Genomic DNA, 27,458 nt, shown 5'->3' on the forward strand with positions numbered 1-27,458 from the left:
TTGATGAACAGCAGTAATTTGGTTGCAAATCTTCGGCTTTATCTACAAAATAATTCATTTTAACAAGAAGTTTAGACTTTGTAGCATAAGTCACATCACAAATTATTTTCTTAGTTTCATCGTGTCTCTTTAGATTAAATATCATGCTTCATTTTTGGATAGATCATGGTAAAAGTACATACTTAACAAAATGATGTTTTCAATCCGGATTTATCACTAATTATGCATGTATCTTTTTCCAGATGAATGACTTACAATCTATCTTTTATCATCTATGCCAATTAACATCTTTATTGGGCTGCTACCTACAAGTTTTCGAAGTTTTGATCTAGTGTAATATTTTTATTTTTCCTGCATTATTTGTTTTTTTTTACCAGGTTACGTCAGTTTTTGATATCGCCGTTAATGGAACTGTTCACAATGTAATTCATCATACACCTATATTACGTGATATTTCAATTGCACCATTCAATCTTTTCAGTAAAAGTGCGTCTCTCCTGCTCAACAATTTCTTGATAAAATGCATATGTTTAGTTGAAGAAGTTTTGTGGAGATTGGTTTGATTTGTGGGTTTTATTCGTCACAGGTTTATATAAACTAAGATACCACTAAAAGCCAAGGAGGACTGAATAACTGTTTCGTGTGCTGTTTATATTAATGAGTTCGAACTTCAACTTCGACAACAATCAGTAACTCATTTAACAGAATGTAAATAAGAGTATTAGTTTAGCAATTAAATTGTACTCAGACCACTTGTAATATAACTAATCAAGTAGATAATCGTCCAATTCAATGGATTGGAGTGAGATGATAATTCGTACAATTTATATAGATGATATAATCGATTTTTTAAACAGATAGACACACGAACAGCCACATTATGTAAAAAAACAGATACGAGTTCAGAATTAGTTACATAAAATAAAACGAAATAACTAATAGGTTTAGAATGACGCATTTAGTTGTCACATAATTCTGTAGTGTCGTATGTAGTTCAAGTCAGTAGAGTGTGTATTGACTTGCCATTTAAACTGATCACTATTAGCTCTTAAAAATCTGCGAAACATTTTTTATTGATATATATTTGTTTGTTACTTAACTCTCGTAGCACACACTATCGTACAGTGGTTCGAGAAGTGATGTCTACTACAAGTGGTCCAGATTGTGTTTGTACTGCACTGTCAAGTAACAGTAGTGTTATAGTATAGAGCGAATACATTTTCATAAATACTCAATGCTGTCTGTTCCTGCAGTGTATTGGGTTAAACATATTTTTATCTGCTTTGATGTTCATCACTTCTACGTTCTGCGTTTACATATTCTTCTACAAACGTAACTAAATCACCAATTATGGGCCCTTTGTTTTACCCTGTATGCTTTATAGTAACCTCTGCCCATTTAACCCTGATTTTCGAGGCTCTTCAGGAAAAAATAAATAAATATATTTCAATTAAACTAGGAATCAAGTAGTTCTAGATGACGAATATACAAAAATGATAATATTCAGTGACGTTCATTTTCATATTCGAATTCGATTGTATACAATTTATTTCTGTGGGTACTCGATGATCGAACGATAACCATTGAATATTGTAACTCATTATCAGTCATTTAGAAATACACCAAATGCTGGAGTAAAAAGCTAAAACTGTCAAATTTGGTGAAATTCGATCAAATCTTGTTGTACGCATTTGCATATCCTACTTTTTCTTGTTATGGGTTGACTTAAGTTTCTACATGTATCTCACATGGTCGAAGTTTTGGAAGCTCTGCTTTCTAGTATTCAGTATAGCTTGACCTTTTTGTGCAGAAGTGTACATTGTTCATAATTAACACAAGTAGAAACAAAAATTACACAAAATCTCGTGCAAAATTCTATTCGTTCCAGTTGGTATACATTGCAGTTGCTCGAAAGGAAATTAAAATAGAAACAGTAGAAATTTCGTGTTTAGTTATTTGCTTGACCTAGCGAATAGCGGATACATGTTCACCTTTTGGGTACTATTTATCGTTTATAGTTTCACCTGTGAAATCTTCCTTTTTGATTTATTCACCTATTTTATTTAATAGTATCTCACAGATTATTTGTAAACCTCAGTTTATTACATAACAATCTTCTGCAAATCAGTGTTAATAGCTCATTTTGTGAACCATTAACTATCTGTTTAACGTATTTGATCTTACTTTTCAGTCATTCCCTCATTATCAGCAAACTTGGATGCTCAAATTCCTATTGATTTATGTATCCTTGACATAAATATAAATCTCATTCTGTCTATTTTCGGTTTTGTAATTTGTAACCTTCAAAATAATGAATTATCAAACCAAAGTCAGTTATTCTATTTAATTGCTAGGGTTAATTTATTTACCATGATTCTGTAAACGCTTCAAAGTTCTAGCTAACTTAATGGTGCCATTAAGTTTGATTTGTTTAATCTATCATCCACCAAATTTGTAACGACCAGAAATCCTCGAGTTTTCGAACAGTAAGCTGCAATACCCAATTTTCTAGTTAGTGATACACTATTTGATATTACCCAAACACAGTGATTTGTAAATAAATGTGGTAATAATTTGTTGTTTAAGAATTATGAAGGTATAGATTATACAATATAACTAAATAGTTTTAAGAAGTTAGCTGTACAGTCAGCTTTCGTTCTCGAAATTGAATACAACACTAGGTATAAAAATATCATTTGCAAGAAATACTAGAAAACTGATTACCCGTCAGAGAATGATAATGTATCCTATCACGGAAAGAACAGTTTTACCATACTGGCTAGCTAGTTTTAGTACACTCAAAAGTGAATTTTAGGGTATGAAGTTCAGAAGACATTCAGAATCATGAATACTAACTACCTGCTAAGAATCACAGGGACTTCCAACAAACTGGAAACGTACTGCAATCCATAAACGAACAATCCAAATCAATCAGTTCTAGCAAATGTAGTCAAAAAGCGATTAAATGTAGCAGCCTCTGTAATCAAAGGTCAAGAAAAAGCAATATCAGCTAGGATGTACTTAAATAGAAATAATACTGTAGAAGAAACGCAGTTGTAAGTGAATATGAACATTAACCTTGTTCTGTATCAAAGATTAAATATGATATGCGCAAAATGGATGAGAAGGGAAACCTAGTAATTAAGGTGAAACAAAATATTGGTATCATATGGCATGCATGTAGGAGGGTTTTTCTCGCTCCTACATACGGACATACAAATACTAAAGGATCTTACAATATTATTAAGTTTCTAATCATGCTTCTTGATTTTACCATTGTGTAAAAAAACTCCTTAACTTTGTATATTCTCACAGATTCAGCGAATTGGGTTATTCATTTGTGTGGTGTCGTAATTGACAACAGTCTTGGTGAGTGTTATTATTATGTTAAATTATCCTGCAGAAGTTCTGTAATTCATCCGGCAATTTCTCCCTTTCTTGAGTTAACGAAGTGTGCTTGAAAAAAATTTTAATTTGAAATCGCTAGAACTTTGTGTAAAAAATTATTAAACACACTACGTCTACACACCAAATGAACAAAAGCTGTCGGTTGGGTAGCGCAATCTCTGGCGGATGACTTCATAACTACTGTCAATATTTGAAATCAGCTTCAAATCACTTTTATTTCGTATCCAGGTTTGGTTATGTTTTATTTTGCATAAGCACATATTCCGGGGACCAAAAAATACACACGAATAAAGCCTCAACTTGCAAAGAAATAAAGTAGAGAGGAGGAGTACAAACTAAAAATAAATAAACAGAAGTGGTTTTTCATAAGAGATACAGTTCAGTTGAAAGTACAACTCGAAAGCCTTTCAGTTAAGGGAGTTAATTTTATTTCTATGAAGAATGTAGTCACAAACCATATGCGGATTATCTATAGCTTCTACTCTGAGCCATATCTGAAAACATCGCAAGCTCATCGATGTTCTATTCTCGTTAGCATACTCGTTGCAAACGGAAGTATGTACATTCTTCATCGGTAGCAAAAATTTAGCTAAGTTTATGAAAACGATCTCATCATTCATTGAGCACTGGATTCAAATTATATTTCAACAGCTTCGGTGTGTGTCTTCAACTCATTAGATGTAGCTCTCATTCTGGTGTTCGAACCCACCTTTCGTCATTATGTAGATCTTTCACTTCATCAGTGTTATTCTAGTTTGTCCGAGTTAAATATTCTTTAAATAAACTAATTATTCCTAAACACGTCCGTTTAAGTATATATTTATCAACATACCAATTTGTCCAGATTGGATATTCAATCATTTTTGTAGTTCCTTTGATTGCTTTCCTTCAAACTCTTCTTCTAGGTTGCTCATGGTTATTATGTGTAAATAATATGGTTTTTCCAAAAATAGTTGCTAATCACGTGAGTTTTGTCTGTCTGAAAAGATCTTTTATACATTTTTCAATCAGGTGCTCGTCTTAGCATTTAATTGATTACTGATTTTCTATCATTTTCGTCCACCAAATGTTTATGTATTGAATTATTTGGAACATCTTTGTAATTGCGTTTACAGCTTTTCATATATTACTGGTAGATTGTTTATCGATTTAATGTTGCGATCTCCTTTGTACAATGTTTCTTTTCATTGTTAGTCGAAATTCTATTACTTGCTAACCTTCAAACCCATTGTTAGCTGTTCATAATTTTCAAGCTACTTGACTTTTGTCAATCATCATAAGGCCACTTTCTCAACCATATATTTCGTTCATATTTTCCATCGTTTAGATCACTAATAGTAATCAAATTCGCAGTGCTCTGTTGTTTTACAGAGGTCAGTTCCATAGTACCCTCTTTAAAGTGATAAACATTCTGAGTATTTTATGCTTTCCGAAGCAGCTCATTTGGTTTCCTGACCAGATTCTCACCATCTTAAAAAACACAAGATATTGTATTGCGATAAATTAGTTTGAGCAGTTTTTTATATATCCAACCATCCGTTCTTAGCGTCTTTGACAAGTGTCCGTCGATGTACGATATTTGCATACTATCTAGTGTTCACTAATTTTCGTTTTGCTGGTGTTATGAGTAAAGTGGAACAGTTTTTAACATTTTCTGGATGAACCACAAGTCACTGTAAAGTGTTTACTTTTTCCGTTTATCTATATTGAACTGTGTATTTCTATAAGTGGAAGAAGGTCAATAGTTTAACATCCTGTAATACTTAGTGATTTCTTTATTTGGTGAAACTAAGAACATTGATGGTTCAATATGGGTGCTATTATTTTACAGAACCTAGTTGTGGATTTTCTACTTCATCGATCCAGTGGCAAAAGTGTACTGTTAGAGTACTGCTCTAAATTGGTGGTGGACGGTATCGAAGAGGTTACTGCCAATGTTAACAAACCTGTGAACTACAAATTCGATGGGTATGGGTTGAATCAACGACTAGATCAGTTTGCATTCGTCTTTAAACGGATTTGCGAAGTGAGCTACTGTGGGACAAACGTCACGAGTAAATTGCTCGCTGATTCTGATCGTAAAGCGCCAAGTGCTTCGGCACCATCATGCCATTGTTCTACAGTTGTGAGTGATGCTTTAAATTTAATGTGGATAAATACACTTTTATTGCAAATACTTTAAAGATTTTACTTGAGTCATATTCAGCTCCTGCATATTTTCCTCTGTTGTGCCGATTTAATTCAGGTAGTTTCATCACACATAAGCCACCGCCTCAAAAACATCAAAAATAAAACGATTCCAAATCGTTCACCGGTGATAGAAAATAGACTTTGTACTTGTGGCCATTTGCACATTTTTCAAATATTGCAAATAAAACCGCTCAATAAACACCAGTCACGCTTCCTCTATCTGTTTTTTTAATTTCTTCACTATTCAGCCAATTATGGTTAATACGATTACGTGGTGGATATGATAGTATATTCGGTCTCCTCTCTTACCAGCACGATGCTAGACATTGATAACTTCAGATCTTATGCCACCACCCTACATCTGGTTGGTGTGACATGTTTGTAAGATACTAGTATTTAGAATTATGTTTGACTTATGGTCATAGTTTGATCAGTATTCCTAAAACGTCATAGCTGATGAAATTTCGAGATAACATTTTAAAGGTTATCCATTTCTCCGTTTTAGATGCAGCTATAACTTTCTGAACTTTAGGACATATTGGAATATGACTGGTCACCGATGTTTATATAAGTTTTTAATGAAATAGGTTTGATTTTCAGGTAAATACATGTAAAAGTAAATAGTTGATAAATCAACTGATTAGGGGAGTCTTCTCTCAGATAGTAGGACATTGTTTGAATCAAACCAGGGATAGTTATCCATCCTTCTGATGACCCTAGTTTAAGCAACATTTACTGGTTCATTATGAAAAGGGTTTCTGTTTAAATGTATTGGAAAGCAGACCTTCTTTATACAGATATTTTATTTTTTCATTTTGTTCCTCACATTTTTAAAAACTCTTCAATGTTTTCATATTTTATTTCGACAGAAGACAATATCCAAAGGATTACATGCGGGTTCATTAACCTTCTACATCATTTCCCAATCTGAAATATATTCACATTTATTTCTAAAGAACCAAGATGTTGAGGTAAATGAGTTTGATTAGTTTTTAAGCTCATAGTAATTAAAATAATATTGTTCAAACCTATAAGTCTTTATTCGATTACCGGCCATTCACCTTTGAATGAGACAACATATTGTTTTATATTTTGCTATTAAGCTTTAAACTGAACAATGAATATATTGCTGTGATGAAAACCGGTTACTTTTTAAATTTTCTTACAGAAAATTAAAGCGAAAGCTTTTTATGATCATCCAAATATATATGAGGAATTTTGACTCAGACATTTAAATATTATATAATTTTTCAAATAAGATTTGTCACGTAACTGATATCTGTCAACAGTTAAAAAAGGAATTTAGCTAGTGATGTTTCATGAGATAAGTTGTGAAAATATCACCAGTTACCGGTTTTCGTGACATAGTTATCTTTCTTTTTCGTCACATGTTTATAGAATATTGAATTGTTTTGTAAGAATGTGATAGAAAGATCTCAATTTATTTGGTATTTTTTAATTAAAGTAGCGTTTTGCAACCATAGTCTGTGGCATAATTCTCTAATGCATATCTTCGTATTGTCTTTGCTGTTCTCTGATTAGATGTTACCACTTCTAGTTCTCTAATTTTACTCTGTCTCAAGGTCATGTTTGTTGCCATATGTTCAAAATTGTTGTACTTCAAATTTGTTTTCGTTGAACATCTAGCTTTTCTTCACTCCTGCCTTCTTGGATTTCGTCATTTAGGGATTATTGTTGAAGTTTTGTGCTTAGCAGATCCCGAGTTATCGAGCTCAGAATAATTTCTGTTTCTAATAGAAGAATTACGATTGTTCGTGATAAGCATCAACCGTAGACCCAGCCAAGGCAATCTGAAGATAAAACGGGAAGTAGTCACAAATCTTATTAATTTTGATTGGATTTGTTTTGGTGAGGCGTTATTTTGTTGCAATGAAGCTGTTGCAGAGCTTTTTTCAAGCAGAAATCGAACCAAGGAAATAACTTTCGTTTTTTCCCCGTCTCTTCTGGTGTACGGTCCGTTAGCGTAGTCTTAAATCAGTTAATACTACTATCATAGAAAAGACTTCGGTATTCACTTAGTGTATCAATTACTTTTATTTGTATCTGTCTGAAAAACAGACTTCTCTCCACGTACTAATCAACTAAATATATTCAAGCGGTATATCCCCAAACCAGACTTAAGTGACAATACTTTTTTATATTCTCTTACTATTGTTCACACAAGTCAACAGTTTTTTACTCTTGCCCCATTAGTTACTTGGCTTTGTTAATTGTGCTTACTAATATAGTGTATCTATTGTTCCACTTGTAAAGCTTATGAGTTACAGAACTTGTTACCATTACATTTAGTTCATACCTTTTTTTAGTGTTTTATAAATGATTCGATTCATTGTCCAGTTAGATGAAATATCTTATTTTTAGATGGTGTTGCTGTTTTGAAATTTTTCGTCCAGTATCCTCTAAAGGAACAAATGCCTTAGGCTGTTTTCGCTTCTCTGTATACTTTTTTTTGAAATGTCCTAGCTTTCAGATAATTACCATATTCAAACTATAAATTAATTCTATTTTGTATACTTGTTTTGAATGCAACTTGAGGAATGCTTTGTTGGTCTTTTTTATTTATAGAGACTAGAAGTCCGTAAATTGTTTCGCTCCATACTGATTGAATATATTCGCATATTTTCGGAGCACGATATTTGTGTGGATGTGAGTATCGCCAATTTTTAGTGTTATAACTACATTAGTTTATTCTAGCTAAGCTTGTTAGTTGTACAATATAGAATTATGCTAAATGGAGACAAGCAGTAAGAAAAAGTGACTACAGCTTTATTTACAATATTTGTATCGTTAGATTAATATATAATTATGTCTCGAATAGACTCATATTTGCTGTTTATAAAAACTTGTGTTTACATCCAGTGTTTTAGACTGATTCTTAATAAATAAGTGATGATAACATCTGTCAGTGGTCAGTTATCAACATTCTAATAAAAGGATTAACCATTCTTTGGATAGAAAGAGATATATAAGTTTTTCGTGGGATACGCTGGTACATTTACTGCAAATTTTCTCGCTTCACAGAGTTTTTATCTCACTATTTCGGATTTGCCAACGTTGACTGTTCATATACGAAAAGTAGGAATTTTGGGGAAGATACTAAAAGGTTTTGTTACCTTTGCTCACTATGACTGGGTAGTCCAACCAAATAGTATTTCCTAAGACTTTCCTCAATATCATCCAGTCATCATCCCAAGCTGTTTTTTATCAATACATACCAATATGATGTTTCATGTGTACTGTTCATTTTAAACCGAAATCAAGAGAAAAAGTACACCCTTGTTATGCTTGTTGCGAAATGATTAATAGCAAAATAAGGCTAAAACTCTTTTTGGAGTTTATATTGTGTCAATTTAAGTTGTCTACTTCTAAAAACTACTAGGAATAAGATGCATCGAACAGTTGTTTAGCTTTTTCCTCTAAATCCTCGTTTTTGTCACCTCACAGGATTTCTCAAGAGACAAACAAACCCTGCATTGGTCACGTTCAGTTTACTCAATAGGATCTAAATATCTACATTTACCAGTTCCACACGTTTCGTCACATACCTTCTGTGTATTTTCGGATTGTGACTAGCAGTGGAGTCCAGAGTGCACATCTTACCCTGTCTATGACATGTTCGTTATATGGATAAATTGGCATCTTAGTTTTGACGTGCACACTAAAATTCGGACTAAATATCTATCTACCAACTGACGAGTCCAAACTTGGAAAGAATATACATCACTGATCCCACTGCCAATCACAACCGAAAAACATATCATAAACGTACATATATGTGCAATACTGGAGTATCCGTGTATGGTGCATATGTGCTAACAGAGATTGCTCTGATGAAATCCGGAATGTGAACAACTGAAAAACATTGATCTCTGAAAATTCGTCACATAATTTGTCACTATTATAACGTATTATGATATGAACGTGAATAATCGACAATGATACTTTTCAATCTGCATTAGTTATTGTTATAATTCCTCTCATTACGACCCAGCTATTCCAATTGCTTAGTATCCTTGAACATCAATTCACTCGACAGGTCCCCAAATCAGAACACGGTTGAATAGGAAAGAAATTATATTCCGAATAACAAGGGTAGATGGGAGCAAGAAGCACAATAAGAGACACGTTAGTATATCTATAGTTTTTACATAAGAAGATTCTAGAGTGTTCTCCAAGTATCGACTAGCGCTGATTGGATGAGAATTAGCCATCGATGCAATCGTGCATGGGACATGCTTCAATCCAATCTATGTCCCGTTAACAGTTATGTGTTTTGTCTATCTTAAATTCCACGCCAGGTATTTTAAAGTTAAAGTGGCCTTTGCACTTCAAAATTGTCACATGATGAGATGGTTCTGCACCTTTTTCATATCTAAACCTTTATTGACGTTTTTCGAATTAATTTCTTTTCAGCATTGTTTCTACGAAATGCTCGTCAATCTCACTGTCAGAATGGGGGATTATACACAACTCAGTTTTTATATTCAAAGTCGTTTACTTGCAGATTCAAAGGCTACCGTAATACCTTATCTTATAAAAATGAGAACTTTGAGTTATTGGTTGTTTTTGGTTTGTTGTAATTTATTCGTAAACCGTAAACTGATTCTAGCAATTTACTATTTCTTCTAATACGTAGTGGTGGTTCATTCAAAATTCTATTTGTTTATTGTCTTGGTAACCACTGTTTGTAATTTTAGTTCTAACTTACGGTTGATTAATCTGCACTAGTTGTATCGTAGAGAACACTGAACTGTTGTTAGTAATCGCTTATCGTAGCTCTTAGTTAATGAGAGGAAATTCACAATAGTTAGATTCTGTTCTCCATATTCATATCTTTAGTTTTTTCAATCAGAACGTTTGTTGATTCCGTATATCTATGCAAGGGTTAGCAATTTTTCAGTTCTCCTATATAGCCCATGTACATCATATTTAAAAGCTGAAAGTTTTAATTCTTGCGAAAACTTCTAGATAAGGATCTGTTTCATTTTCCTCATAAACGACATCCTAGTTGGGTCGCACTTCGCACTCTTGAGACTAAACCTTTGCTAATTCTTAAAATCATACTTTTGTTTTATTAAAATTGACCGTATATTGTTATCTAGTGTATGGCTTTTTCTAGGCACTTCAACTGCTTTCTTTGGAAAGTATATATCCCGCAGCAGGACAACTTGGTATTGATATGCTAAAGGTAGGCCACCATTCCACTTTTCGATTACATGATTTGAAGTTGATAGCTATTGTATGTTGAAATTTTAAAAAATAACAATAGAGGTTCACGACTCATTTCGACTTGAAATCTTTAGTACTTTCCTCTAAAAATGATGAAGCACTGATCCAATGATGATCTTTTGATAATGCCACTATTAACCAATTAGCAATAATAGTTACTCTCATTCTCGAATTTATTTCACGCTAATGATAACAGTCTGCTTACCTCAAACTGAATGTCAATCAGAAAGCTGTAAACAACTGACTGATAACTTTTTACTGTTTTGTTCAGTCTGAATAAAACGTAGGTAATTATAATTATTGTTTGTTAAAAAAATATCTAGGGTAGCAGCCAAAAAAAATGCCTTTACCTAAAATTAACTGATCACTGTTATCACTAAAGTTTATTTCAAGAATTATTATAAAAATATTTGTTGATAAAATACAATAATTTCTGACGGATGAACAAGTTGTTTTAGTCAATTTACACTTTCTGAGCAGAATGGTTCAATCGTAAAGTTTACATTGCATTAGGTTCATTGGAATAACACATCAGGAGTCAATCAAAATATGGAAATTTCCTAGCTTCTCGAAAATCTATAAATGTATATGGTACTACAGTAAACAATAACTAGTTTACGTAATACTCAAGATGATGAAGTCAACAAAACATTTCGTACTCAGTAGAAACAAGGGTAAAAATATGACGAATTCAATATATCTGGAAGTATACAAAACCCACCAATCAATCGTAAAGTAGTTAATTTGCAACCAACGAATGATATATTAGGAAGAAATTTGTTCGTCATTAATAATATTGTTTTAGTGCACATATGTAATACGTTGTTTAACTTGACAAACTTCAAAAGAAATTGGACTGTTAGAATTAGCTCACTAATGACTTGTTCCATCGACATTGAATTTCATTGGTTACTGTCAAACTTTGTCATATGATTGTTGGTATATTTTTATTAATAGTGTTGTAATTGCTTATGTATGTAATGATCGCTACTGGAATTCTGACTTGAGATTTTAAGATCGAATTTCTGTGCCAGTACGAAATTCATATCGTATTTAAATTCTTAAACACAGATTGTTATGAAATGTTGAACAATTAGATTGTCCCAATGATAAAAATTACTTGTATTAGCTGTTGAATATTTTAATTTCTCTTTATATTTCTGTGTTTATTTTCACTAATCTTCTTATTAGAGATTGAATACATGCAACAGTGAATTGTTCGATGCATTACTAATAAAAGGACGGCCATTAGAGGCATTAAGGTAATCAGTTTTACTTTAAAAGTCCGCGTCTTAGTTTTTTGTTTAAGGTGAATTTCAAGTTATATATATATATATATCCTTGATATAATCCGATCTAATTATTCTCGATCACTGATCGTCCTAACTTATAAACAAGCGCTAAAATCCTCGTGTAGTAACCACAAGATAATCAATTTGTCTAGAATATTACCTTCATAATCATCAAACTCTTGGGAGGGGGTTCATGAAGAGCGAACTCGAGAAAACTATGCTGGTTTCAGACCTGAACATGGTTGTGTCGATCAAATATTCATCCTTCACCAGGTTACAAAAATTAGGTATATTTACCGATGTCTGACGATGTTGGTATTTCTCGACTTAAGTGCATAATTTGGCTTCGTAGATCGAGCGGTTTTGTAACAGTATCTGTTATTAAAAAGCGTACCAAAGAAATACGTCGACTTTGTGTGGATTCTCTTTTCGAATACTACTAGTCATTAAAATTGATAACACCAAGTTGTGTTCATCAGGATTGTCCGCTGTTTGTTCCTTTTACTTAACTTTGTCATTCTCTTAGAAATAACACTCGTCGTCTGATTTTTATAGTAATGAAACTCTTGTCAGCGTGGAATACATAGATGAGATAGTTCTGTTTGGTAATAATGAAAATACAGTATTTTGGTCTTGAACAATAATATAACAGTATTTGACTCGACCGCAGCTGCTACCTTGACGTGGTGGTTGGGCTTACCTATCATGATGACCCAACCAAGCTATATTGACTGGAACATATGTTTCTGTAGGCTCTACCATGCCAGGCAGTCGATTGGAGAACGGTAAGACTAAAAGCAGCAACTCAAGGTCTGGGTGCGATGTCGTACTACTGACTATACAGAGCTGTGACGGCAGTAAGGTGTTTCCCTCGGACAACCAGCATCTGCAGCGATACTGCCTTCTAACGAGGAAGGAAGGGGTTAGAAAAGGTTGACGGTAAAGCTGTCATGCCTCATCTTACCTCGCGGATTTCCGTCTCCGGCGGTAAGGCCCTTTGAAGAACGAAGCTAACACGTCAAAAACCTCCCACAAAAGGCCGTGCGCGACTGGCCTCAGGCAGTTGTCCCTTGGGCTCTGCGGTCACGGACCAACATCAATCCAACTTCCTTTTCAGGTCCCTCAAGAAATACTCTTCCACAGTGTGGGCAGCCGGGAAGTGGTATTAGCCCTCATACCCGTAACAGCACACGAGACCAAGTTGGTCACATTCAAATCCTTCCTACACCTGCTAATAACTCTCTTATCTCCTCAACTAACCCTTCACAAGTCCCTTTATCACCTCGCACCGGTAGGGCAAATGATTCAAGTACACGGAACGTTATCCCTGGTCTCCTGAAACTACTCTCTAAATTGCATGTAGGAGCTTTCAACATCCGAACACTGTGTCAAATAGGACAGCAGGCTTCCTTAGCTAGGACTTTAGAACCTCGCACCATCAATGTGTGCTGCGTCTCCGAAACGCGCATACAGGATCCGAGTAGCGTCATTCATTTGACCTCACCATGTCATAAAAAAGAACCAACTCGATTCACGCTTCGTGTATCTGGAAGCCCTGATGCTGCTTCCCGTGGCCTCGCTGGTGCAGGTATAGCTTTGAGTCCTAGGGCAGAAAGAACTGACTCTCTTAGGCTGGATCCCAGTAAACAGTCGTTTGCGCGCTGTCTGACTAAACGGAACAGTAAGGACTCGAAAAAATAGGGACACTCGTCGTTGCCTTTTCATCGTCTCTGCCTACTCTCTCATTGACTGCAACTCAGATGAGGTAAAAGATGGGTTTTACAGAAAGCTTTCTGCCCTCCCCCAAAAGCTAGGCACTCTGATGTAGTAATAGTGGCTAGTGACTTTCATGCTCAACTAGGTAACCTAAACGAAAAAGAAAGACATCTGGGTGGATTTTTTGGTGTCGTGGCCCAAAGAATGGATAATGTTGACCTTCTGTTGCAACTATATTCAGATAACCACCTGTTTCTTGCAAATACTAACTTTAAGCACAAGGAAAAACATCTTTTGACATGGCGACCCCTGAATTCTTCCCAACTGGATCACATCGCTATCAGCCACAGATGGAGAGGCTCGATAGAAGACTGTGGCTCATTCTGGAGCACACGCTTAGATTCAGTTCATGCTCTAGTGAGAGCACCTATTTGTCTGCGTCTTAATGGACGTAGGAAAGACGCTGCAAGGAAGCCTCTTAGGGTTCTACTTAATGATAGGCAAGCTAAGAATATATTTCAGGAACAACTAGGAAAACAGTTAGGCAGCCTTGTAAGTTGTGCCCACCCCGAGGCAGCGTGGAATAAAATCTAAAAAGCTGTGGAAACAGCAGTGATATCTGCTAGTACGGTAAACCATAAGGTTAGGGAGAAACAATGGATCTCGGCAGCATCTACTGCACTGATAGATGCTCGAAAACTCATCCCATCTGGCTCTGAACATTACGAAGAGCGGAGTCAGCTTAAACGCAGGCTGATAAGAAGCCTACGCGATGATCGTCAACAGTGGTAGGTAGCGAATGCAAGCGAGATGGTAAAGGCAGCGACAATAGGCAACAGCGGACAATTGTTCAGGCTTGTTAAAGAAACCGGTATTTGGAACCCAACTATCAGCGAAACTATCTCGGAAAAAGATGGACATATTATTGATTCTCAATCTAGGAGGTTGGATCAATGGGCAGAACATTTTAGGTATCAGTTCAACTGGCCTTCAGTCACACTTCGGTTTCCCTTGATCCCTAGTCGACCTGAATGTCAAGTTAATGTAAATCCTACTACTCTCTACGAGGTTGAAAAAGCTATAGGAAATCTGAAGTGAGGGAGAGCAGCAGGCGTTGATAGGTTTACCCCTGAGACTTTTAAGGATGGCGGTCCAGTACTAGCAACAAGATTGACTGATGTCTTAGGTAGAATCTGGGAACTGGACGTAATTCCATCTGATTGGTCCCAATCACTGATTGTGTCAGTCTATAAGAAAGGACAAAAGTCTTCTTGTGACAATCACAGAGGAATATAGTGTCCAAAACATTGGCTTCAATAATATTTTGACGCCTGACCAAAGCTAGTAAAGAGCAGACTAGAGAAAACCAGACTGGTTTTCGACCTTGCCGGGGTTCTATAGACTAGATATTCACTCTACGTCATGTTCTAGGACATAGACATACATTCAGACGCCCCACATTCATAGTATTTCCCAACTTTAAAGCGGCATGACTCCGTTGATCGTGAGGTTCTATGACAGTGTTTGTCACTGAAAGGAGTACCAAAAAAGTACATTAACCTTATAAAGGCTCTCTACTCGAACACAACTGGCCGAGTTAAAGCTTATGGCGAATTGCCATCAGAATTGATTACCTCAAGAGGTATTCGTCAGGGTTGTCCAATCTTTCCATTCTTGTTTAACTTTATCATAGACGTGCTTTTAGAAACAACACTTTCCTCGTCTAAATTGAGAGGGGTTGAACTTCTACCAGGAGATTCACTTGTTGACTTAGAATATGCCGATGACATAGTTTTATTTAGTGAAGATGCTGAGCAACAATGCAAGCATATTCGGGATGCGATTCTCCCCCTCGAAGTGCAAAATGTTACTTCAGGATTGGGTTGCATCGACACCCGAACTAATGATAGGGCGTGAAGTAGTTGAGCGTGTCGACCGCTTCACTTATCTTGGAAGTCTCACCAGCCCTTGTGGTCTGGTATGTGACGAAATCTCAGCACGGATACAGAAGGCTCGTCTAGCTTTTGCCAACTTGCGTCATTTATGGCATAGGCAAGATATTCGTCTAGCAACAAAAGGACGGGTTTACTGTGCAGCAGTTCGTTCTGTCCCACTTTATGGCAGTAAAACACGACCGGTAAGAGTAGAGGATATTTGTAGGCTACTAGTGTTTGATCATAGGTGTCTTCGAAGCATTGCTCGTATATCCTTGGACCACCGGGTAAGTAATGCAGTTGTTAGGAAACGGGTACTAGGTAAGAATGGCGAATCAATTGACGAAGTAGTGAAACTTCATCAGTTGAGATGGCTGGGACACGTGTTACGTATGCCCAATCACCGACTGCCCCGACGTGCAATGCTTTATGGTGTAGGAGTAAGTTGGAAGAAAGCTAGGGGCGGCCAGACCAGAACGTGGCACAAATCCATGAAGCCACTGACAAGTGGACTGAGCCATGTTGTTAGGTACAGACTACCTGGTTGGGATTCGCGAGATGATAGCAATCGATGGTTAGAGACCTTGAATGACATGGCTCAAAATCGTTTGCAATGGCAAAGGTGCATCCACTCTTTGTGTTCTGCCAAATTCTAATCTTCTGAATTCTTCACGTCTTTATCTTTTTTCTCTTTCCAAATTTATTTCATTGGATTATACTCCTTCAATAACATCTTCAAACCCTAATCTTTCACATAATGCTCATGCTCTTACTACTTCTACCACTATGGAATTTGAATCGACAACTGCATCTCTGTGCTAATGTGGTATGACAGCTCAAACTGATGTACGTACGTACGAAGTTCTACGTTGTGACTGACTGGTGCGTGGCAACGCCTGAACTAATAAAAGGAAGGGAAATAGTTGAACGCATTAACCGCTTCATTTATCATGTGAGTCTCATTAACCTTAGTGAATTGGTATCTGACGTGATCTCAATACAAGTTCGGGAAGGTCGGTTGGCTTTTGCTAGATTGCATCACTTGTACCTTAGACAACATGTCCGTCTACGTACTAAAGAAGGGTTACACTGCACATCGTTTCGGTCTACTCTACTTTATATTTGTGAAACGTGGCCATTCTCAGGATTCTCGATATCTTTTGGGACAGCTGAGTGAGCAGTGGTAATGTTAAATGTAATGTACTAGGTGATGGGAAGTTGGTTCATAAGATAGTGAATGTTCATCGACTAAAATGGTTGAGACCTGTAATATATGTGTTCGACCACCATGTACTTCGAGGGCCAATGTTGGAAGGTTGGAAGAATCCTAGAGGTGGGTAGACCGAAAAGTGGTGTTGTTCTATGAAATCATTGACTTCTGCTAAGGTAGGTTCGTCGGTGCCCGTACAATTATCGGAGACTTTGTGTGACTTGGGTTTAAATCGATCGTAATTGTTCAGATCTATTCACTCTTTGTCATTCCGTGGATTTTGTGTTTCAAAATTGTTTTATGCTTTCTTACCCCATGAAGTTGTATCTTGTTAAATCATGTCGTTTACTACCACTGATACTTTTACTACTCTGTAATTTATCTCAATGTGCTCATTTGGTGCGGCACCTCAGACTGATGCACATATATGCCAGTTACTACGTTGTGTATGGTTCAATGGCCATACGTTCATTACTTTGCTTCTGGTTTTATTCTTTTATATATGTTTGACAGAGTAATATTTCCCCTAGTTTACAATCAACTTCGGAATCTAAGGGTACCAAGCTTTTAAAATGTAGTATTTGTGCATGGGAAGTTGTCATGCATATAATTAACTTGCCACCATTCTTTTTCTTTTGTATAACTAAATGCAAGTTTTTGAATTATTTGTCTTCAAATATCACTAATAATATGGTTTCCAACCATATGATAATACATTTATTAATGTTAAGAATGTTTAGTGTTACTTTTAGTTTTCTGAGCACTAGGTAAACGTGGACAGTATATTCTCGTTTTTTTTATATCGTTCGCAGATTTGCTAGGCTGCATCGCTCAGAAAATATCATTGACATGGAGAATGTTCGCAATTATCTGGATGCTGTCCAAGAAATCGAAGATTATATGGAATTGTATTGTAATCACCATTTTCTCAAAGAAAATTCAATGTGTATGGAGTCTTATTGGAATTCAGGTACTTTTGAAAACTATTATTCTAAAAGCCTTATCACTTCTAGATTACTTAAACTTGAAAATTTCCTTGAAATTAAAAGAATTCTTACATAGTTAGTCATTCGTTCACTGAGTTTTTTAAGGGCTCCGTTCACAACTGTTAGTTCGGGTGCCAACTATTAAGAAGTTTAGCTTTTAGAATTATTAGTTTACATTTTATTTCTTAGGCATTACGTGTGAATACCTCCGATCCCTCGTCAGTGAAACGAAAGATTCACACAGTATGCTTTCCAACCTGTCACCATGATGTTTACAAATCAATGGTTTAATTTCTAGATAAAGAGGCTTACGTAGAAATTATTACTACATTTTAAATTAAAATTGAAATACTACTTCAGTTCATGTAATCTTAAAATTTTAAATAGTTTATTAAAGATTCCTCTTGGACTCTTTTTTGATTATATCATCTATATCTGAATCATGAAAATAATTTTGTAATGAATTCAACTAATTGTAGAGAGATATCGCTCACCAAAATTTATGGAGCAACTTTATTGTCATTACAAGGAGTCTTGTATCTTATTTAATAATACTGTACGTAATGTACATTATTAATACTTGTCAACTTACACATTAAAAGAATGGTTTTGGTATGCTAAAAACGTGCTTCTCCATATACTTTTACGTTAAAACAAAATAAAATGTCAATTATTTTATTTCTTGATCCAATAATAACTGAAAAAGTATTACAGATGCATCGTTTAGCTAAAACCTAATTTTATTCAGATCAATATATATCTTAAAGGGATGTAACAATAGTTTGGTCTAGGTCTTTACGGAACCATTATAATGCAAACTTAAACACATGAAGCTCTTCTTGGTTATACATTCCCATGATTATTAATGAAATGCTTATTTCTATCGGTTTTTTTCAGATGAATGCCGTAAATATTGTACCGAACACTTTAGTGACCTGTTTCCGTCCACTTAATTTGAACTATAATTTCATATAAAAGAAAATGGATGTCTTCTTAATACTTATTCTGTGATCCCTATATAACTGTGTCTTTTTACTCTTTTCTTTTGTTTCATTTTTGTAAGTGTACTGCGCCATGATGCACCTAATAAAGTATACGTTGTGTTGAATTTGTAAATTAATAAACATATGTTTCGTTCGCTTCAATATGCCATAATATAACATTTACCATATTAAAGAAATATGCTTTTGTTGAAGTAATTTGTATGCTTGTTGACGAGTCTCTATGATGTTTAAATAAATCAATGACTTCTTTGTATTGATGACTGTTGTAATTTTGAATTCCAAATACAATACATTCATTCGGGCTCATCTGATACTTCTTGATTAAATTGCGTTATTCCTGGGATTAATAGTTTATACTACAATTCAAATACTTCTGATTATCATATTGGCGTCGCAATTGAGCCTGTAATGGAACGGTTGGATATAAATTCAGGTTTTAATGCTTTTGAGGAGTACATGGAGAGGTTTGAAATCTGGGCTATGACCAAGAAAGACGATGAAGATTTTAATATTGTGGCCCATTTCCTTACATTCATCGGAAAAGAAGCATACAGCCTTATAAAGACTTTGGCACTTCCAGACAAACCAATTTCACTCCCCTATGCAACTCTCAAGCAACTACTGTTGGATCATGTAAAGTATACAAATTCTGAATGCGGTAAGAGAGAAAAATTCGATAAACTGACCCGACAGAAGATCAGAAATTCCACTACTTTACTAAGTCGTCGCAGTTCGATGCGTAATCAAAGTTATTCAGATAATACTTCATTTAGCTGTGAAACAGTCCATGAAGATGAGCACGAGTTTAGTAAATGCATGTTCTGTGGCAAGTTTCACCCATGTAATTCATGTGTATTTCGTAATTCTAAATGCTTTAAATGTGGTGAAACTGGACACATTCAGTCAGTTTGTAATACCATGCTTCATTTTGCTGAAAGTAATGCTAAGATGGATGCTTCTAATGATCAGTTATCTTTATCTAGAAGTGGTATAACGTCACATAGCAGTCCAGAGTTGAATGAAACTCAGAATCATTGTGAGACAAAAATTTTTAATCAACAAACTTATCGGATTTCTCATGTTATTGAACCAGATATGGTTTGTCGTAATAATTCACATATTTCTGATGGAATTTCTTACAACTCTGAGAATAGAATGTTGAATGAGTCAAATCATGATCAAAAACCAGATTCAGGCTTGGTAGATGCTGAATTCCCTGATGATCCATTATTCTCTAATGAAACTCTTAATCAATTTGAGGAAAATATTTCAGAGAAATCGAATTCTGATATCATATCAAGTGTCAGTGGTCCTCACAATCAATTTATCTCTAATGATATTCCTAATGAATGTGAAAAATATGTTCCGAATGAGTCGAATTCTAGTCATATTTCTGATGTTATTGTGTCAGATGTTGGATACTCTCACGAACAATGTATGTTGAATAGAATCCCTAGTCAGGGGTATGATGAATCAGAGGGGATAGCAAAATTTACCGAAATAATCAGAGAACCAGTTTGCCCAGAAGTGAAGTTTGCACAGACAGAGAATCCAAATCAAGTCCAAGATTATCCTAATGAATATGAGGCAGATGAATGTTTTCTATTCGATTGTTTTGCAGGTAAATCAAGCCTAGTTGAATCACATGTGTTAATTACATGTATCAATGCATATCCATCTGTGCATTCTAATATGAATAACAAAAAGAATATGCATCATGATTTTTATTCAAGTCAAAGTCACATGATGGAATACCTCAAATTATATATCAGTGTTTATCCCCAAATACTCACATACAGTAGTCGATGCGTGAGATTTGAGAAGATAATGCAAATTGGGAACGTCATATTGGCTAAAACATTGCGACGTAAGGACCCAACATTATTTCGTGGGGGAGGATATTGTTGGAAAGTCTATGATGCAAATTCTAAATATCAATGGTTTCACTACACAACCGACATGCTGACTGTATACAATTCCAGAACCCAGGTGAGTCTGTTCCAATTTCGGTTGTTAATTCTAATACTTACGAGTGCATTCTAGATAAAACAGAGTCTACATCCAATACACTGTCGGACAGATGTAAGATGAACTTAAGAAGAAGACGAACAATCGATTACAGACACTTACACTCCAATTTGAGCTGTGGAGGATATGATGTTTAAATAAATCAATGACTTCTTTGTATTGATGACTGTTGTAATTTTGAATTCCAAATACAATACATTCATTCGGGCTCATCTGATACTTCTTGATTAAATTGCGTTATTCCTGGGATTAATAGTTTATACTACAATTCAAATACTTCTGATTATCATAGTCTCTCATGAACCTTAAAAGGTAAGCTCACTAGTGCTAATTAAAAGCATCATGTAACGGGAAGATTGAGATCTCATTGTTACTGATAATAATGAATATGAAAATTTTTGTATACATAAATGCTCTTAACAACACTTTTAGTCGTTTCTATAAAAGTGCAGTTTATAGCTAAATGTTTCACATATTCATTATAGTGGTCTAAATGTTCATTGTTGACAGTTGTGTTTGTAAGTCGTTCATACACTTGACTCAGTTTACGCTGGCCTAATGGAATTAGTAAGATTCATTTATCAAACATCAGGGTTGAACTATATTTTTTCTATTTTGTTACTTGAATTCAAACATTAAAAATACAATTTCTGATAGCAATCGTTAGAAATCGAAATGTTAATCTAGTAAGGTGTGTTAAGTTATTTATAAAAATTCTACCAAAAGTCATCTTACAAATATGTTTTGAAATATCAATTACTTCGTTGTGAAATAAATACCCACTCCCCGGTTAATTGCATTATTTTGTGTTAAAAATTCTTAAATGTGGAAACAGGTGTCAAAAATATCAGATTTATGTGGCAGCTTCCTTCATGTTAGGAGCTCTTGAAATTATCTTTAGAGGCCGATAAAGTGCTGAAAATACGTCTATCTATCAACATTCTTTAAAAATTACCACTATAAATTTGCAAAACGACTAGTCGTGTTGTTTCCCTCCGTTTAGTTAATTACCAATTTTATCTTGTTTTTCGGAAGCCTCTATAATATCAAGGCCACGTAACATATTATAAACACCCATATATTATGTATATAAACTAACCTTGAAAGTAAAACTTCTTCCATAATTCCGCTGTTTTGTTTTTTCTTTTCGGGGTTCAAGAGCAAAAAGTTTCTGGAAATTAGTGATTCAGGGTCCACGTTTTCAAACACTAGGTGAATCACGTTATGGTAAAAAGAGCATTTATTTCTGTCTCGCTTCACTGTCTAAATTTAAAATAATTAGAAATAATGACATACCAAATTACTATCGAATTCCTGTTACGGTAGTATGTATGATCCACTACATTCAGATAAAACACTGCTTTTGAACAGGAAATGAAAAAGAAATCAACTTCATTATTGTTTGGAGCCAGTTATACTATATGTCAGCCGTATTTTAATGTTGCAAGAACGAATATATTCGCACAACAAAATCAGGATCTTTTGTGGCATCGTTGCAGCGTAATTCCAATTTCACTGACCAGTTACTAAGTGACGAGTTTATGTTAAATGATTGTGGTTACTGATAAGAAGTCAACTACGTTATGTTTCTATTTATGTAGGTTGAACCAATAATGATTCATCCAGTTCAGATGTCTAACAAATATACTACTTAATAACTACTTGTTGGAATGTGCTCAAACAAAGGAAACGTCTATGTGATTGGTTGCGTAAATTGGTAGATAGAATTGTAAGTACCATTAAGAGAGAATTGTTCCAGTGAGAGGTATGTCAAATATGGTGTATTATGCCAAATTCAGCATAATACCTCAAACGGGATAAATTAGCATTCAGTTTTTTAATTCTATGGGACTACATATGTTATAGAAGGTCCAATGCAAATTGATCCGGGTCTGAATAAGCGCTCCCGTTTCTTCACCGCTCTTGGAAACATGGAAACCTTTACGCGAAGGTTGCCTCCTAACAGAGTATGTTGTCCGAGAACAAGTACTGTTAGAACCAGTATTTTGTGTTATAATTTCATTGGCATTACGGACTACATGGGGTTCACCATCACGCGGTTCTGTGCACATTTTATCAACAGGAGAACATTGCCGTATTCAAGATAATTTCTCTCTTCTAATAGGTTGTTGAAATATACCGGTGTAGTTTACTCGAATTTCATAGTGATTATAGTCGAATGTTAGATGTATTGCTAACTTGTCATTAAATTTCGAAAACAAGATAGCTTTCCCAAATCTCATGTGCATTTCAAAGTAATTATTTTCAAATAGTGTCTAGACATATTCTCATTGAACTCCAGCGGCATTTTAAAGTGCAGAATAAACAACCATGAATCTGGTACATTCTCCATAAGGTATAAAGATACAAACTTACTCTTATATATATTAATTTTCGCAGATATATTTTTAGTTACTGAGCATATCGGCTGGAATATGTAGAGTCCAAACATTACTCCAATTTCGTTTAATATTACTTTCAAATTCTAACTATCATGATTCCCTTAATTTTCCTTTCGATGTTTGGTTTTATCTTTTATTCATTGATTGCTAATATCAGAAATATAACTGCGTTCATTATTTGTTGCTCAAGATCCATCTAATTCTATTTGGTCAACTACATAGGCTTAAACTACTGCCTAACTGAGTAATTTTATAATTATGTCACTCTAATTTGTTTGAGAGATGTTTAGTCTGCGCGAAATTGGATTCAGTTTTGAATTTCGCATTAAAGTTTTACGAATAAGATCGTAAAATGTTTTGATAGCAGGACACCAGAATTTGTATAGTGTTTCAGAATCTTACAATTAATTACATATCAGATTTAAAGACGAACCAATGTTTTATTGCAATCAGACCTAACTTTTTGTCTCAAATTACCGTCTTAGTCATCGACAATATGCCTATCTTATTAAAGGTTTTGTATTAAAAAGAGCTGTAGTTTTCTTGTATGAGGTTATAATATCTTGATTGGCTAATCTGGTTGTACTATCATATAATTACCAGTAGTGTAGTAATGTTCTTCATAGCGAAATACAAACTGTGTAGTAGGAGAGCGTCTGTAGCTGTTCTCTTTTCACTTTAATTGATAAGAAATATTTCTTCTCTGTATTCGTCCTCTCTTAGCTGTCTAAACGCGAATTTTCGTTTTATATCCAATCTGATAATTGAAAATCAACAATTAAATTCGAACCTATCATAGCACGACTGAGTAGCAATGTCATTCTTAAGAACTTGGATTTCCGGTGGTTTTACGACTCTTATTAGTTCAGACCAAAAATCAACAATGTAAAATGAGTTCTCTTAATCACTCGTGAATTGTTCTTTCTTAATCCAGGTATGTATATACATTCGATGATAATGAGGTAATATGAAATGATTATTTAACTCAATCAGTTTACTTTATTGAACTCATTTGTTAAATTCGACTGTGTGTTTGTCTAAGAAAAAACGTAAGATGATACAAGTCGATTTTATGATATATTCCGTATCACTGAATTATAAGGACGAAAAACTGAAAGTTTGTCGAAATCCTTGGGGTTAAAGTTTTCTGTTTCATTTTGCCATTATCTTTTTGATTTGGACGCTACATAATGCTCATTAACCAACTAAGGACTTACATTTTAAAAGTTATCATTAGTACTTGTGGTTTTGTTTAGAAAATTTCCTACTTTACTGAGTGAACTTGCTTCTCTATAATGCACTATCTGTCTACACCGTGAACGCTGTTATAAAACTTTAACCCTAACCAGTGTTTGTAGAATGATTTTTCGAATTCATAATCAGTGGTGTATTGATTTATTGAGAAACAATGTTTCATCATGAGGTATGTCCTTAAGATATTCAAAAGTACTGCCATGAGTGTCGGAATTGTAGGATACGTTAATTCGGTTGTATAATAATCACTTAGCAACACTCTGGATATCCCACGCCGAAATATGAACTTCAATAATATATATTAAAACACAAGAATATTTGTCCTACGGTTGGTTTCGTGAGGTTTTTTATCGTACTTCTTAATGATATGATGGGATTCTTATTCTCCGAAACAGGAAATATGTCAGCATTACATCTCCAGTAATCCTATTTGTTTTCATGATATGTTAACCATATCATTGATAAATGCAATCCATTGTTTATAGCGAATTATTTATCTTTAACACAATATGGGACCTTGGTAACAACTTAGTAACGCCTTATTGTATTTTTAAATATTATGTTATACTAGGATTGAATAGAAATCACATCTAGGTACAGGAATAAAATATGTACACTAAGAATTTAGAGTAAATACAATGAATGGAATACAATAAGTATGTATATATCGGATGTCCGGAAATACTACAAAAATTAAGTTTTTAATAATAGAGCGGCCATGAATTGTTTTATACTGTCCACTACTTAGTTGTAAATAAGTTAATTTTGATAAATATCACTGATCATATCTATAATGGTTACTATAACTTTTTCTACTAAGAGGTTATAACTAGTTATTGGAAGAGGAAAAAACTACAATAAATGAAGCAATATGAAATACCGACAAGTAAATTTTTGAAAATAATATCGTGCACTATTTAATACTATTTTTATTACTATCGAAAATGAAGGAAGATTAGTCTGAAAATTGAAAACAAGCTTATTCAATGAGAAATTGAAGTTTCAAACTACAGAGCAGAACAAGTTGTCAACTTCTTATTAAATATAGGTAACTAATGCATGTAATACTGATTAAAGGCAAAAAATTGGAATTATAAGTTACCTGCTTTCCGTTGACACGATGGAGATCTAATTGAGCAAAGATTTATTAAGAGGAGTACATAAAATTTCTTGTTCATCAAAATATCAGCAAAATGAAGGAATGATTTATGAGGTATTGAAAACAATATTCATTCATTATTTATCTTTCTATTTGTGCTTAACAATCACTAAATAATAAAGCCAATAGAAACAATTGTAAAGTAAAAAACATGCTGGAAAAACGAATCGACTATAACTATCTATTTTAGACATTGACGCTGGTTTCTTAGCGCGTTGTGGTTCATTTGGTGGTAAAAGGGCATCTTTTTGTGTTGTATCTAAAGCTGTAAGTGCAGAATCATTGGTTACTAATTCATAAAAAACGCCCTTTGAAACTTTATCTGATTTTCCGGACTTAATATTAGCCATTGACATTAAACCTGACTTTGTTAGGCGAACAGACATTTGAGGACTTGGTCTTTCTAGTACAGGGCTATTCTGAATGGCGAAAGCAGCAGCGGCTACCGAGTTGATGTATTCACTAACTTTCTCATTTGATTTGCTTGAAGCTGAGTATGCTGAGAGCGCAGATGGTCCCCTTTGTGCATATTGTAGTTGGCAAGCAGAACACCACCTTGCTAGTTCACGTCTAACTAGCTTTCGAACTTCTACCTGCCATTCAGATACTTTTTGACGCCTAGCAAGATGAGAAGCAATGGCAAACTCAAGTAATACTCCAGAATTAAATGTTATGCATGCTATTGTCCAAATATCAATTGCTTTAATATACGATACCCTTGGAAGGGAACTTGCGTAACTTGTCGACTGAGTTATCACACCAAGTAATGTTAACAAACTTAAATTTACTCTGGCTGGAATAGCCTCTAAACTGACCCAAAAGTTTAGCCATGAAACAACCATTATGAGGATATTCGGTATATAGGTACTTGCCAACCAGTAACCCAACTGCCGTTGTAGCGTAAAAGTAGCGTTTAAACATGTGTATTGTCCAGTTGATGTGGAGTACCCACTTGTGCAATCATAAGCTCTGACCACTTCAGGTGGGTCAAACTCCGATATCTGCAAATTCTCTGGCAATGTGACAGGTGATATGTTTCTCCACACAAAGCTCACTTGCTCTAATGTGTATCCATAACTTCCAATATTCATATCGCACTCTTGTGTATCCATAGGGAATGTCCGTAATTCCATCTGACAGGCCATGCGCATGGTGATCTTCTGACTGTACAATATTTCACCGTTGGGTTGTATGCGTATTAGTAAATTCTCACAAGTCATTTTATGTAATCGGCCTTCCTTACCGTTTCGGAAGAACAAGTCTGGTAGCCATATTTTTTCTTTGAAAACTGGAGAAACAATGTTTTTTGTATAATGTTTGAATTTCTCAATTTGATCCCAAGCTAGTCTAGGATCATACCATGCTTGACGAAGTAACATATCAATAGTGTATTCCATATTACGTACATCTACAGATGTTATAGCTGATACAGATATATAAACTGTTACTACTGTTGTATTACGAATAAGTTCTCCAGGGCGAACATGACTCTGATAATTAGCGAATAATGTTTCCACAATTTCATCTCGAATTGAACTAGCATCTAAAACTGCACATTTGCTGTCGTAAAATATGTATAATGGGCATAATATGAAATAAATTAATTGATGATTATGGATATGCAT

The 27,458-nt window shown here is 34.7% G+C and overlaps 2 protein-coding genes across 2 annotated transcripts; one reads left to right on the forward strand and one right to left on the reverse strand.

Moving 5' to 3' along the window:
• Window positions 1-380: 380 nt before the first annotated feature.
• Window positions 381-18,939, forward strand: Smp_175100 (hypothetical protein; the record flags this gene model as incomplete). The annotated part of the gene is made up of 11 exons (XM_018788655.1): window positions 381-486; window positions 2,192-2,242; window positions 3,316-3,369; window positions 4,314-4,372; window positions 5,240-5,533; window positions 6,468-6,569; window positions 8,185-8,265; window positions 10,739-10,807; window positions 12,040-12,110; window positions 17,813-17,970; window positions 18,884-18,939. Coding segments are annotated over 11 exons (1,101 nt in total), but the record flags the coding sequence as incomplete, so codon positions are not given.
• A 6,983-nt stretch (window positions 18,940-25,922) lies between these two features.
• Window positions 25,923-27,458, reverse strand: Smp_096480 (putative cys-loop ligand gated ion channel subunit; the record flags this gene model as incomplete). Its single annotated transcript, XM_018788656.1, has 1 exon — window positions 25,923-27,458. The coding sequence occupies one exon, from the start codon at window positions 27,456-27,458 to the stop codon at window positions 25,923-25,925; it is 1,536 nt and encodes a 511-aa protein (XP_018654177.1).

Source organism: Schistosoma mansoni, chromosome W (assembly GCF_000237925.1).
Source record: "Schistosoma mansoni strain Puerto Rico chromosome W, complete genome".
In the NCBI taxonomy this organism is placed as follows: domain Eukaryota; kingdom Metazoa; phylum Platyhelminthes; class Trematoda; order Strigeidida; family Schistosomatidae; genus Schistosoma; species Schistosoma mansoni.